Source organism: Hydra vulgaris, chromosome 09, assembly GCF_038396675.1.
Source record: "Hydra vulgaris chromosome 09, alternate assembly HydraT2T_AEP".
In the NCBI taxonomy this organism is placed as follows: Eukaryota; Metazoa; Cnidaria; class Hydrozoa; order Anthoathecata; family Hydridae; genus Hydra; species Hydra vulgaris.
The window spans coordinates 34909059-34922500 of NC_088928.1; the positions used below are offsets into that span (position 1 = coordinate 34909059).

At 26.9% G+C, this 13442-nt stretch overlaps 1 protein-coding gene across 1 annotated transcript in view; it reads left to right on the forward strand.

Moving 5' to 3' along the window:
- Nucleotides 1–982: 982 nt before the first annotated feature.
- Nucleotides 983–13442, forward strand: part of LOC100210097 (2-amino-3-carboxymuconate-6-semialdehyde decarboxylase) — a 29093-nt gene continuing 16633 nt past the window's right edge. The window contains exons 1-5 of the mRNA XM_065805497.1: nt 983–1096; nt 1221–1265; nt 1538–1634; nt 9614–9663; nt 10892–11002. Coding sequence (XP_065661569.1) covers nt 1034–1096; nt 1221–1265; nt 1538–1634; nt 9614–9663; nt 10892–11002 — 366 coding nt within the window. The 5' untranslated portion in view covers nt 983–1033. The remainder of the gene's footprint in view (nt 1097–1220; nt 1266–1537; nt 1635–9613; nt 9664–10891; nt 11003–13442) is intronic.

Sequence of the window (13442 nt, forward strand, 5' to 3'; positions counted from 1 at the left end):
GCTGTCCCAAGTTATGGGCACTTTGACTCAATTGTTGGCACTCGCAACTCAATTATTGGCATCACTTTTAATTCAAATCTAGAGAACCTAAACAGCAATTATTTTTCTTTTTTTAATTTTGCTTTTTGTTTGTACAATAAATACAAAACTATAAAGTATATTATTATTATAGTTTAATTGAGTTGTTGTCAAAAATACTAGCACTCTAGTTTCAAAAAAAAAAAAAAATCATAAGAAGTTTATATTCCAGTACTAAAGTTATTTTCTCAATTTTAAAATAGTATTGCAAGTTACCTATAATGTCATTTTAGTCTTAGAATGTTAAATAATATAATAGAAAATTGAAATAGTTCTCACTGTTATAGGAATTAATGCCTTAACTTGATTAAGAATAGCTAAAAATTATAGCTTTTAAATTAGTTAATAGTTTATATTTTCTTAATTATCTAATTAAAAATTAAAGTTTTTAAATAAAAAATTAAAGATAATTAAAATTAATTATCTTTTCTTTTTCGTTCTTTTTTTAAGCTCAAAAATCAATAGTTGCTTTTTTCTCAAATTTCAAAAAAATATCTCTTTCATAATTTTTTTTTAAGTAAATATGAAATTTGTGATAAGAAATGAAAAGTGCCGATAATTGAGTCATGCCAAAAGCCAGAACACTATCATATGGTTATTTTTTAAGCAACAATACTCCTTGATACTGTTGCAGAACAGTAAGAATCTCATTATTTGTGAAATTTGACAGATTACTGCAGTATCCATTGATGTTAAAGTTGACTTATGTTTATGATAAAGCTGACTTATATTTATAAACATTTTTGTTTATATTCAATTTTATTATTTAATTAGTATTAAAATTTACTGTATATTTATTATTTTGGGCCTTGAGGTGTTGATGAATTTAATTAATTGATTATTATCTCTTTTTAACAAGTTTTGATTGAAGTTAACTTGTGGATAGAGATCCTCAATGATTTACAGTTTTATTTTTTAGCTTTTAAACACAATTGAATTTTTAAAATTTAGCAACATGGCATTTAAAATTGATTTGCATTCTCATATATTGCCAAAGGAATGGCCTTGTTTGAAGCAGGTGGTTTTTTTAAATATATTCTATTTATTATTAGTTTACTAATATTATTCTACTGTTGTGTATAAAACTTCTTATTTTGAACACTCAAAGTGTCTTATAGTGAAATATTTATCTCAAAAATTAGAGATATGGCTATGGTGGATGGATCCAACTGAATCATTGCACTGATGTAAGTTATAAGATTTCTTAATAATTTACTTTCAATACTTTGGCTGTTTTTGCAAAAACATTCAAAACCAACAAAAAAATATAGTAAAAAAAGGAGCAAAAAAAAAGTTTTAGTAGGGTTTACAATAATGAAAAGATTTTTATTCTTTATTCAATAGTGTCTATAAAACAAAGTAAATATATAACTATAAAAAATTCTAAAGAGATAACTTAATAAATAACACAAAAAGACATTAGTGTCTAACTGAAGATAAAAATAAAATTTTTCATTAGGGTAGCTGTAATATGATGAAAGATGAAGAGTTTTTTAGAAAAATTAGTTCCAACTGCTATGATCCAGAAACAAGAATCAAAGAAATGGACGATACAGGTAAACATTTTTTGTATAATAAAAATAAAACATTAGATGTCAGCTAAGTTATTTTAGCCATCATTTTTTTAGCCCTTCTAATTATAGTTTATAATTAAGACAGATAAACTTTATCTATATTAGCAGTGTTGGTCAAAAATGGAGAATTTAATTGCACTCTTAAACATACAAACATCAGCATTTTCATCTTCTGATGTCAGACTATTCCAAAGACTAGCATCTTGTTGGGAAAGCGTTATTTGCAAACATCGAGTCATTATTCTTGCTTGTGTATCTTATAAAAATGGCCACACATAATTATTATTGTTAATTTCAGAAAAATAACTTTTATCTGTACGAACCAATTTATGCATTATTTTAAAGCATTTAATTAAATCACATCTGAGCTCATAAGAATCTAAACCAACACCCTTTTTGCAGTTATGCTTAAACTAATAAGGTTAGCAGTTTTCTTGACAAATCTTTTTTGGCCTAATTGCTATGAGGATAATTCTAGCAATGTGTTTTTTGTAGTTTAGTTGGCAGTCCATAGTTAATCCAGGATTCTTTGGGTTAGGCGACCAATTACTATCACCTAACTTGAAGTTAAAATTAATGCTATGCTGCATTGAAGCAGGTGCTAATCTATGTGCAGAATGCTTACTGAAGGCAATTAGCATTGCTAAGTTTCTAAGCAATGAACAATTCGATGAAGAGCAACAGTTATATTGTGGCTATGATTTGGGTATACCATCAGAATAATAAGATGTGTTGGATTTAATTTTCACCAAGGTTTTATGCACTGACTCTTCAGAAAAGGTAATGGTGTCAATACTTATTGAATCTTTGGCATAACTGTCAATATTAAGAAGGTAACTGTCAATATTAAGAAGGTAACTGTTATATTCTGTAACTTCCAAAGTGACTATTTAACAAATTAGCAATATCTATATTACTGGAAGTTAGATTATTATTGTTATTTTTGTGACACTTAAATGACTTACTAACTTGTAAATATTATCTTTTCTCTAGATTTTGTTTTAATCTCTTTAAGAGAGATTAAAAGTTTGAAATTAAAATCTAAAGAATAAAAAAGTCTCTCACAAAAAATTATTGTCTATAAGATTATAAATCTTATTAGGGATAATCGATTTAATATTTGCATAGTTATTTGCAAATAATAAACTGCAATAAATAATTGCAAAAATTACTTTTCGACTTAAATGTATTTTGAATAGTGATTTCTAATTTTTGTTACAATATTTTTCCCTAATAGTATAAATTGACAAATACCAGTACCAAAATGCCTCAAACAAATGCTCTAGTAGTCCTCCATTGTAAAGACAAAGAAAACCTAATATCCCAATTTATATTTGATAAACAGTACTGAAGACCTTCTACATCTGTATTAGCAAAGTTTTAAAAACATCAGGTTTATGTTACAGTGGTTGAAATCATTCATATTTATAGAAAATATAGATATCACTTAAAAGATTTTTTTATATAGAATTTTATTAAAAATAAAAAAAGTTGCTTTATGTGTTGGTTCTTTAATGAACTAGTGAAAACCAAATTCATTTAATAAATTTAAAAAATCCTGTGACACTTTATGTTCAGCAAAACATAATTCTACTAATCCATTTTAGGTAATCTGAAGTCACCAACAATAAACAACTGAGACACCCAGTAGTGTAAATTATAAATAATTGATTCAAGATATGGAACATCTGTTACTGCATAAGGTGGATGATAACAGTAATAAGACAGAGGCTTTGAGATTTAATGATAAAATCTTCAAATCTCAAAGCTTGAAATCCTCATTTCTACACTTTGACTCCTCTGCCAATTTTTATATAGTCTTTGCGATAAACTAAATAATATTTTGAACTCAAAATAATATATAATTTTGATAAGTTCATTATTAAAAATGTTTCACAAAACCAAATTCCAGCAGGTTAAGTAGCCTCAGCATATAAATAAAACTTATGAAGTTTATTGGCAAGACCTTTAACATTGGGGCCCTTCCATGTGAAAACATCCAGGGCATGCAACCCTAAGTCTCAGATTTTGCTAATTTTTAAACCACTTAAAGGTTGTAATAAATTATGAACATCCTAAAAATTTTATCGTCTAATTTCAATGGGTTCCTAAGATATAACTAATTTAAGTTTGCCTTAAACCAAAAAAATCCACCATTTAAAAAAATGGTTATATATCAAATTACATATATCTACCTCCCAAGCAATATTGGAAGCTCTACTGCCTTTTCGATGCATAAATAATATTCCTCCCCTGTATTCTTAGCAAACTTGATATTAAAGGACAGATAAAATTGTACAATTCATTACTTGTAATGCTAATCAATTTTAAATAAAGATTTATAAAATAAAATTAAATTAAAAACAAGTATCAAATTTTACAGTTTTAATTTACTTGAAAATTGCATTGCGGCAACATCTCCTTAATTTTGGTTTATAGCATTTATTTGTCCTTTTATAAAGTTTTTTGTTTATCAAATAGTGTTGAAACATTTATTCAACAACACACCTTAGTGGCCGAAATAGTTATCTGGCAGCATTTCTGAATTTTGTTATATGTGTGTGGAAAATCTGAAAATTTTTACCTTTACATATTGTGGGCCAACAAATCCAATGAAACAACTTAAAATAATTAAAAACGAACTTAACACCTAAAATCTAAATGTTTACCACAATTTTACTGGGACGAGTTCAATCACAAAAATGCCAATGTAGCTCAATTTTTTAATTTTTTTTTTTTAATTTTTCCTAAATAGTTATTTTTTTTTAAATTTTCCTGAAAGTTATAGTTATTACAAAGAATTGGAGAGTGGTCTTTTATAAAACAGAAATAAAAACATGGTCAAATCTACTTAATTTTTAGTGCTTAAAAACAGGTATTTTGATAAATTAAAGGAGAAAGAAAAAAAGATGTAATTTGACAGTTTTGTAACTGAAACTGTTTTGGCAGCATCAAACTGTTCTTTTAGTTGTTGTTGACTAGCTGTTTCTGTTTTCTTTGTAATTTTATAGAATCTGATCCTAAAAAATTATAGTTTCAAAGGGGGAGAATTATATCACAAATTTAGTTGTTTTTTTCAGAGGTTGTATTAAATAGTTTAGTTAGAGTTATTACAAAGAATCAGGTTGCGGCCTTAAAACAGAAATAAAAATATCTTCAAATATACTTAAATTTATTTCTTATAAAACATAAAACTTATAAAAATTGTCTTTATTTCTTCATATGATGTAGTCTCAAGCAAGCCAGACCTCCAAATATAAGTATCTTGAAAATGCTTTTCTAGATTACAAAAATTTTCTAATCCTTGTTTTCGAACGAAACGTATTTTGTGACATTCATCATTTAAAATGTTTCCAAATCCACAAGATTCCATTTTATCAGTGTACTATTATTTATTATCCCTAAAAAAGATGCATGAAAAATGTATAATTTATTCAATGTTTTCATGAGGTCAAGGTTGTTCAGGATTAAAAAATTTTACATCATTAATGAGCATTCTAACTTTAATTTTACAATATTATTAACGTTTCTAAATAATAAAACTATTAAAAAAACAGAAACAACAAATCAGCAACATCTAAAAGAACATTTCGATATAGCCAAAACTGTTTCAGTTACAAAACTGTCAAATTACATCTTTTTTTTTCTCGTTTAATTTATCAAAATACCTGTTTTTAAGCACTAAAAATTAAGTAGATTTGACCATGTTTTTATTTCTGTTTTATAAAAGACCACTCTCCAATTCTTTGCAAAAACTATAACTTAACTATTCAGGACAAGTTCTAAATAAAAAAAAAAAAAAATGAACTACATTGGCATTTTTGTGATTGGACTCGCCCCAGTAAAATTGTGGTAAACATTTAGATTTTAGGTGTTATGTTCGTATTTAAATATTTTTGTTGTTTCATTGGATTCGTTGGCCCACAATATGTAAAGGTACAAATTTTCAGCTCTCCAACACACATGTAACGGAAACTAGGACCAAAATCATTTTTAAAAATGGCAGATTTTTGTTGGTTGGAGGCAAACTTAAAATAGCTATATCTAAGAAACCAATTGAAATTAGACAATAAAATTTTCAGGATGTTCATAATTTACTACATTCTTTAAGTGGTTTAAAAATCAGCAAAATCTGAGACTTAGGGTTGCATTTTCAAAAAAATTTGGATGTTTTCACATGGAATCGCCCATTGAAAAGATAAACAAAAAATGTTTTAATTGCATTTTTTTGTGAAGAAATTTTAGCATTGTTATTGGAATTAAATTGTTTTAAGTAGATTAAATATTTATGACTTCTTTTCACAGTTTTTACTTTTTTGCATAGCTTAATCCAGTTGCTTTTGGCCAGAACTTTACTACTAACTGATAGATTAGATTTCAGTTATTATTCCTGTGCTATTTAGCAATTTTAACTCTATCAATGCGTATTCTAATATAATAAGCCAAAGTTTGAATTTTTTCTAAATTTTTTTCTAGATTTCAAAATTTCTCATCTACTAATAATTTAGCATTATGTCTTTCAGGTTAAATCAGAGTTGATATAAACCTGCTCAAGTTTTTCAAAGATTTTTACAGTTTTTAAAATAAATTTTTTTTCGTTTTCTTTCTTAAGGACAACAGCAAACTGTGGTTGTTTTTCTGATTTAGATTGAAAATATAGTTAATTTTTTTTAAAGTTTAATGTCTTTGTTTTTACACTTGTACGGGGCATGTTTTAAATAGTCATTTTCTAATTTAAATGAAAAAAAAAAAACGAATTAAAGTTTTTTAGATTTGTAAGTCTTTTATGATGTTGTTTTTTGCAAATCAAGAATGTGTATTTTTATTCACCTGCCTCACCTGCCCTATATGAAGCAGGTTGTATTGAATTATATATCATCAGTAGCAGGATGACTTGATCTGAATTGAAATATGTCTCATATAAGTTTGTTAAAATATCTAAATGTGAAAACCTTAAAAATCCTAAAAAAACAACTTTTTTTAATAATAACATTTTTTTATTGTAATCAATAATGTATATTAATTATAATTATACCAATTTGTTACAAAATGTTTTGATAAATTAATATGTTAAAAGAATATATCAACAAAGTTGAAATCAGCTTTTTTTATGTTTAGACTTTAAATATTTTTGTTAATATTCTTAATGTAAATTCACCCTATCTCTTAAAAGTAGTTTCCTTATTTTAAAGTACCCTAAAAATGACTTACTGATATGCAAATTTACTCTATCAAATCAATAGATCATTAAAGTTGACAACTTATTTTATAGGCTACATACCAAAAAATCTGCTAATAATGATAATTTCTATTTATATCTACTCAAGACAGTAAAGTTACAATATAAGTTTTTTTATCACATGTATTTGTTTTGAAATAAAAATAGGAATAATATCTAAAGATTGAAAAACATCTAAGGTTACCTGTACCTAAACCTGGAAATAAATTTTGATAACTAGAAATCAATCTCTGTCTTTCCAATAATATCTAAAGTTTTTGAGAGAATAGTTCATTGGCAAGTTTGTGAATATCTGTAGAAAAATAATTTATCATGCAATCACCAATTTGCATTTAATTATAAATAATCAACTCATCTTGTAATTTCATGCAGCTCTCAAAAACAGGATGAAATTACAAGATGAGTTTCAGAAGGTTCTATACTCGGACCTTTGCTATTTTTAATTTAGTTCAATGATGTTTTAAAACTTAATAATAAAATATGCTGATGATCATTTATATAGCACAAAATTACAAACAATTAATTAAAGAAATTTTTTTTACATGAATTAAATCAACTACCTGAATTATATTTAGAATATAGAAATAAATGATCTCTTTTTAAACATGCAAAAAAGAAAAATTGAAGCTATTTGGAACTGCAAGAAAACTTTCAAGATGTACTTGAATAAAACCTCATAATAATATTTAAGTACACAATACCTATCATACAATTATTTTGGAGTTTACATTGGTTCAACTCATTTACAAAACAATAATTTTTATTTGAAACATAATAAAATCAAAGGATGTATAAGCTTACTGAATAAATTATGCCACCTACTAGCAACCAATGCTGTTCAATTAATATATGTATGTTGCATCATCAATTGTATAATAAAGTAAATCAAATAATATTAAAGGTAAATAAAATTTTAACTGCACATATAAATCTGTCGCTTTTCAAAGAAGTCAGATGTATTTTCAAACAGTTTCTTAACAACTTGTCATGAAACACAAGTAGCAATGCTTGACCATTTTTAGAGTACATCTGGAAACCATGAGGGAATGTTTCCTCTATCAAGAAGTAACTTTAGATAATTGGTTAACGCACTCTATTTGGAAGAATACAAACTAACAAAAAATAAAGTCTAAAAATTAAATTAATTTAATTTTTAGACCTTATTTTACTTTTTATAAAAGCAAGGGTGTTTAATATTTTTTATCTTGATTATAAACTTTCTTTTAATAAATTTATTTATATTTTAAATTATCAATGCCCCATACCAGGGTAAATTTATTTTACTTAATCAATAATTCATATATATACATATACAGTGCACGAAGCGGAAAAAAAAAAGTAACTGGATGGTATTCGGTAAGTTAAAAATACCATCCCGTCCAATCATTGTTATATATAGAGATTTATAAAAAGGTGGCAGGATGGTTTATACTTTATAAAAAGGTGACGGGATGGCATCTCGCCTCATCCCACCTCACTTCGAGCACTGTATATATATATACAGTGCTCGAAGTGAGGTGGGATATATATATATATATATATATATATACATATATATATATATATATATATATATATATATATATATATATATATATATATATAAATATAAATATAAATATAAATATAAATATAAATATAAATATAAATATATATATATATATATATATATATATATATATATATATATATATATATATATATATATATATATATATATCAGCCCCTAGAATCAGGGTCAGCATTTGGCAATGCCAGCCTAACTGCTGACCTAAAAGTGTTTGAGGTCGGCAGTTAGGCTGACCTCAAACACTTAAAAAAATTATTACCAATCTCATTTTTCCTAATTCCGAGGATTGATATATATATACACACACACACACACACACACACACACACACACACACACACACACACACACACACATAAATATATATCATATTATATATTGATCAACTTAATAATGCTCATTCGTGAATGTTTAACACGAAACTCATGGCAGCCATTACACCTAAGTTAATGGCAAGAAAGAGTTGCAGCACTTTTTTTATAAGAAAATGTGAACAAAAGTGTATGCAAATGTGTAACTTATGTAAACTTCAAATTATGTAATGTTAAAACATGTATCAAATTTTACAGTTGTACTTTTACTTGAAAATTGCATTGCGGCAACATCTCCTTAATTTTGGTTTATAGCATTTATTTGTCCTTTTATGTTTATTAAATAGTGTTGAAACATTTATTCAACAACACACCTTAGTGGCCGAAATACTTATCTGGCAGCATTTCTGAAGTGAATTGTCGTAGTTTAAATCTTTATGCATTAAAGAGACAATTTTTTTCCTTTTATGAAAAAAGATTTTACATTTAAACTTTTATTTTCTTCAAAATTAATTAATGGGGCAAGGGTTCTAATAATCTGCAAATGGTCTGGAAAAAAATTAAATAAAAGCTTAATAAAAAAAAAGTCTGTACCCATTTTTTAATAGAAGGTAATAAATTAACAATAAGAAGTTATAAAGTATTGAACATTAATTGTTAACTCAAAACAAAGATTTGACAGATTTTTATTTTCTACCACTTACTAAAAATTATTGAAATAAAATGACTTAAAATTGATTAATGATTTTAAATGAGTTAAAGAACAAGTATAGAAATGGTCAATGTGGTCAGACTTACCATGACTCATTATATATGTATATATATATGCATTTCTATCTAGGTGTTACTGTTCAAGTTCTTTCCACTGTACCAGTTATGTTTAGTTATTGGGTGAGTATTTTATATTGTATTTCAGTTTTTTTTGAATAATATTTCGTATGATACAGTGATAGATAATTCCAGAATTACAAAAAACAAAAAAAACAAACAAATACAGCAAACCATTGTAAAGTAAATTAGTTGAAAGGCTAAAGTAAACTAGTGGAAAGGCTGTCACATGACAAAGTATTGGTGCTTTAACTAAACATAAATTACATAAGTTCATCATTGATATTTAGTCTTTCATTTTTAAGATTTTTATGCATAACTTGAAAATTTATAAATTAATTGATAACTAAGTATTAATATAAAACTATTATTACATGCTCCCATAGTTTCTTTCATATCCCATGATTCTTCACTTTTACTAGTTCATTTCACTTTACTTTTACTTTAGGACCAAGTTAAAAGATCTTTACTACATAAAGTTAAGTAGACATGAGAAACTTATGAAATCAGAACCTGAAAATGAATCAAAAAAAGTTTATGCTTTTATTATAATTTTATTATAGTTGTCCTTGAAGGCCAACACTCTTCTTCATTTCTTCATGAAGGCCAACACTCTTCTTTATTTCCAGTAATTTCTGAGATATCTACTATTTTTGATCCTGTGATTGTGATTCCATTTATTTAGAAAGAAAAACCAAAAAAAAAAAAAATTTAATATTCTTTATATTTCTATAGTTTGCCTGAAAAAGTGTCTGGTCTTTCAAAATTACAGGGAGCAAAATATATTGCATACATGCAAGCATAAGCATACATATATAAACCTAATTTTATTTAATGAAATATAAATGGAAATGTCATATAAAATTTTAAAATTTTGTTAACTTATAAAGTTCATATTCATATTCGTTTTTATTTATATTAATGATCTTCCTGACAATCTAAAGTGGCTTTATTTGCTGATGACCCAACTATATTCTCTAGTCTTGGTGATCCAACTATATTCTCTAGTCTTGATGATCCAACTGTATTCTCTAGTCTTGACAAAAAGACTATCATTACCTTTTTATCGCTAAGAACAGGAAGTTGATCTTAAACCTGATCTTTCCACTGTAACAGCTTGGGGCTCGCAGTGGTTGTGAATTTTAACTCCAAAAAAACTCAGTTATTTACTGCAATTAATTATTACAATATTGTTAATATATATATTTTTTTAATTCTAAAACTTTTTGATATCAACTTTGTAATGTAAAATTTGTCAAATATATTTGTTTTATTGTTTATTCATTATTAGGCTAAACCTGAAGATACACTAGATCTTTGTCAGATGTTCAATAATGACTTAGCCCAAACAATAGCAAAATATCCAAAGCGCTTTATTGGTTTAGGAAGTGTTCCATTGCAGGTCTATATTTTCTTAATGGTTTTGTGTACAATAGATTAACTTTTATTTATTTGATACTTAACTAATAAATCAGTATATTTTTAATTTTAAGGGGAGGGTTGCTCTTAGTGATGTTAACATTTTAAATTCAGCCTTTTAAACTCATGGTCAAAAATAGTTCATCCAAAATTGCTGATTTTTTTTTTCTCGCTGGTTTTTGGTAATGGATTTAATTTCTAGTTTACCTTTAGTTTACAGATCTTGATTTTATTTTTAAATTTAAAAATAATTTTTTAATAATATTAACTTGCAAGCACAGATCAATATTATCTTAACAGACAAAAGCACTTAGACAAACTAAAAGATTCAGTTTATTTTAAAATTTCTTGAAAAATTTCAAAAATTATCATTGTTTTATAAAAAAATTATTATTCTTGGTTTAGCTGCCTAGAAAATGACAAATTTCAAATAAAAATTAAAAATTTGTATTTTTTACAAAAATTTTTTATTATTGTTTTTTATCTAAACGATGTTTTTTTAAATGATAATTATTTTTGAAATTGTTATATAATTTTGCTTTGAGAACCAACATGATAAAGGGGAGAGTTGCCTTAATTGGAACACTTTAGGAATAAATATTTATTAACCAACAACAACCCTACTATACTTTTAACCATAATTTGATTTAATTGATTGCATTGTTATTGGAAATAAATTTTTTTTGCATAGGTACTATGCAAAAAAATTTTATTTCCAATAATAATGCAATTTTATTGGAAATAAAATTGCATTGTTATTGGAAATAAAATTTTTTTGCATAGTACCTATGCAAACACTTTTCTTGATGTGTAGTTGTTCGAGAAAATGAATGAAAACATTCAATTTGCTTCCACTTGAACTTTAACAGTAAGTTACTGCAATTTGTGATGTAAAAAAGTTAAACAAATTTTCGCAAAAATGAAAATGTCATTTTCTGAGGTCCACAAGGATAACGCACCAGTTTGGATAAACTTTTTGCACTCAAAAGAACCTGAATTGGCCAAGTGCAAGCTCTGCAACTAAGAAATTAAGTGCAAAGGAGGAACCACAAGCTCCATGAGGAACCACAAGCTCCGTGAGGAACCACCTGAAGACAAAGCACAACATCATGTTTGCTGCTGTTGTTACTCCTGAGAGGAAACTCAAAGTCATCAAACCCATTGATTCATTTTTTAAGACAAAGGATCCTGTTGATGTTGTTTTGGCTGAGCTTATTTCATGTGATGGGCTGCCCTATCATATTTTCTCAACTATTCAATGTTTGAGAACAGCTCTAGAGACACAAGGATATAAATTGCCCAAAGATGCTAAATCAATTAAGACTCTGCTGATGAAACGTTATGAAGATATCAAGAAAACATATCAGCAGCAATTTGCAGAAAAGAAGCTTGGTGGTTGCAAATTTAGCTTAACCCTAGATGAGTATACTTCATCTAGAAACAGAAGATATATGAACATAAATGTTCATATGGAAGGTGATTATTGGAACCTTGGAATGATCAGGGTGCATGGGTCTATGCCAGCAGAGAAATGTTGTGTAATTGTTGATGAGAAACTGAAAGAATTCGGGCTACATTTTGCCTGTAATATTGTTGCTGTAACCACAGATGGAGCTGCTGTAATGCAAAAATTTGGTAGCTCAATTTTACCAGACCATTAGCTCTGCCTCGCACAGGGAATCCACCTGGCTGTCTGTGATGTTCTATATAGGCAAACTAGGAAAGCAGATAATGGCACACCTGAGCAAGTCACTATTCTAGAAGAGGACCAAGAAGATGATGACAGCGATGAGGAAGGAGGATTAGAAGTTTCAGCATAAGCAGCTGCATCAGCTCTTCCAATGATCAGGGAGGATGTCACAGAACTCATCAACAAGGTCAAAAAATGTGTCAGATTGTTTCGAAAGTCTCCAGTTAAAAATTACATGATTCTGCAAAAGCATGTCCAGTCTAAGTTTGGAAAGAAGCTGCAGCTAATCTTAGACTCTAAGACACGTTGGAACAGCTTACTAGATATAATTTCAAGATTTGTTACCCTTAAGAAATGTATTCAAATGTCACTGATTGAGTTATCAAGTGATATTATGAATCGTTTGTTTGAGCAAAAGAGAAGTGAGTCTATAGTTCCCTAATAGGTACCATTTTGTTCCAATCATGACAACTGGTTCCCTAAATTGGAACACTTTGATTCCTTAATCAGAACAGGTTGTTTTTTTAAAAAAAAAGAAAGTAAAATCAACAAAAATTGATTAAAAATTATTTTTATTTTTACAATGAAAATTTAAAAAGTAAATTTAAAACTTGTAATAGGATTAATATTACCCTGACAAGCTGAAAGTCTACAAACAAAAAATTGTATAAAAGCTTCAACTGTTATGACGTTCTCTTAACTTATTGTTAAAAAATCAATAAATAAAGTTTTG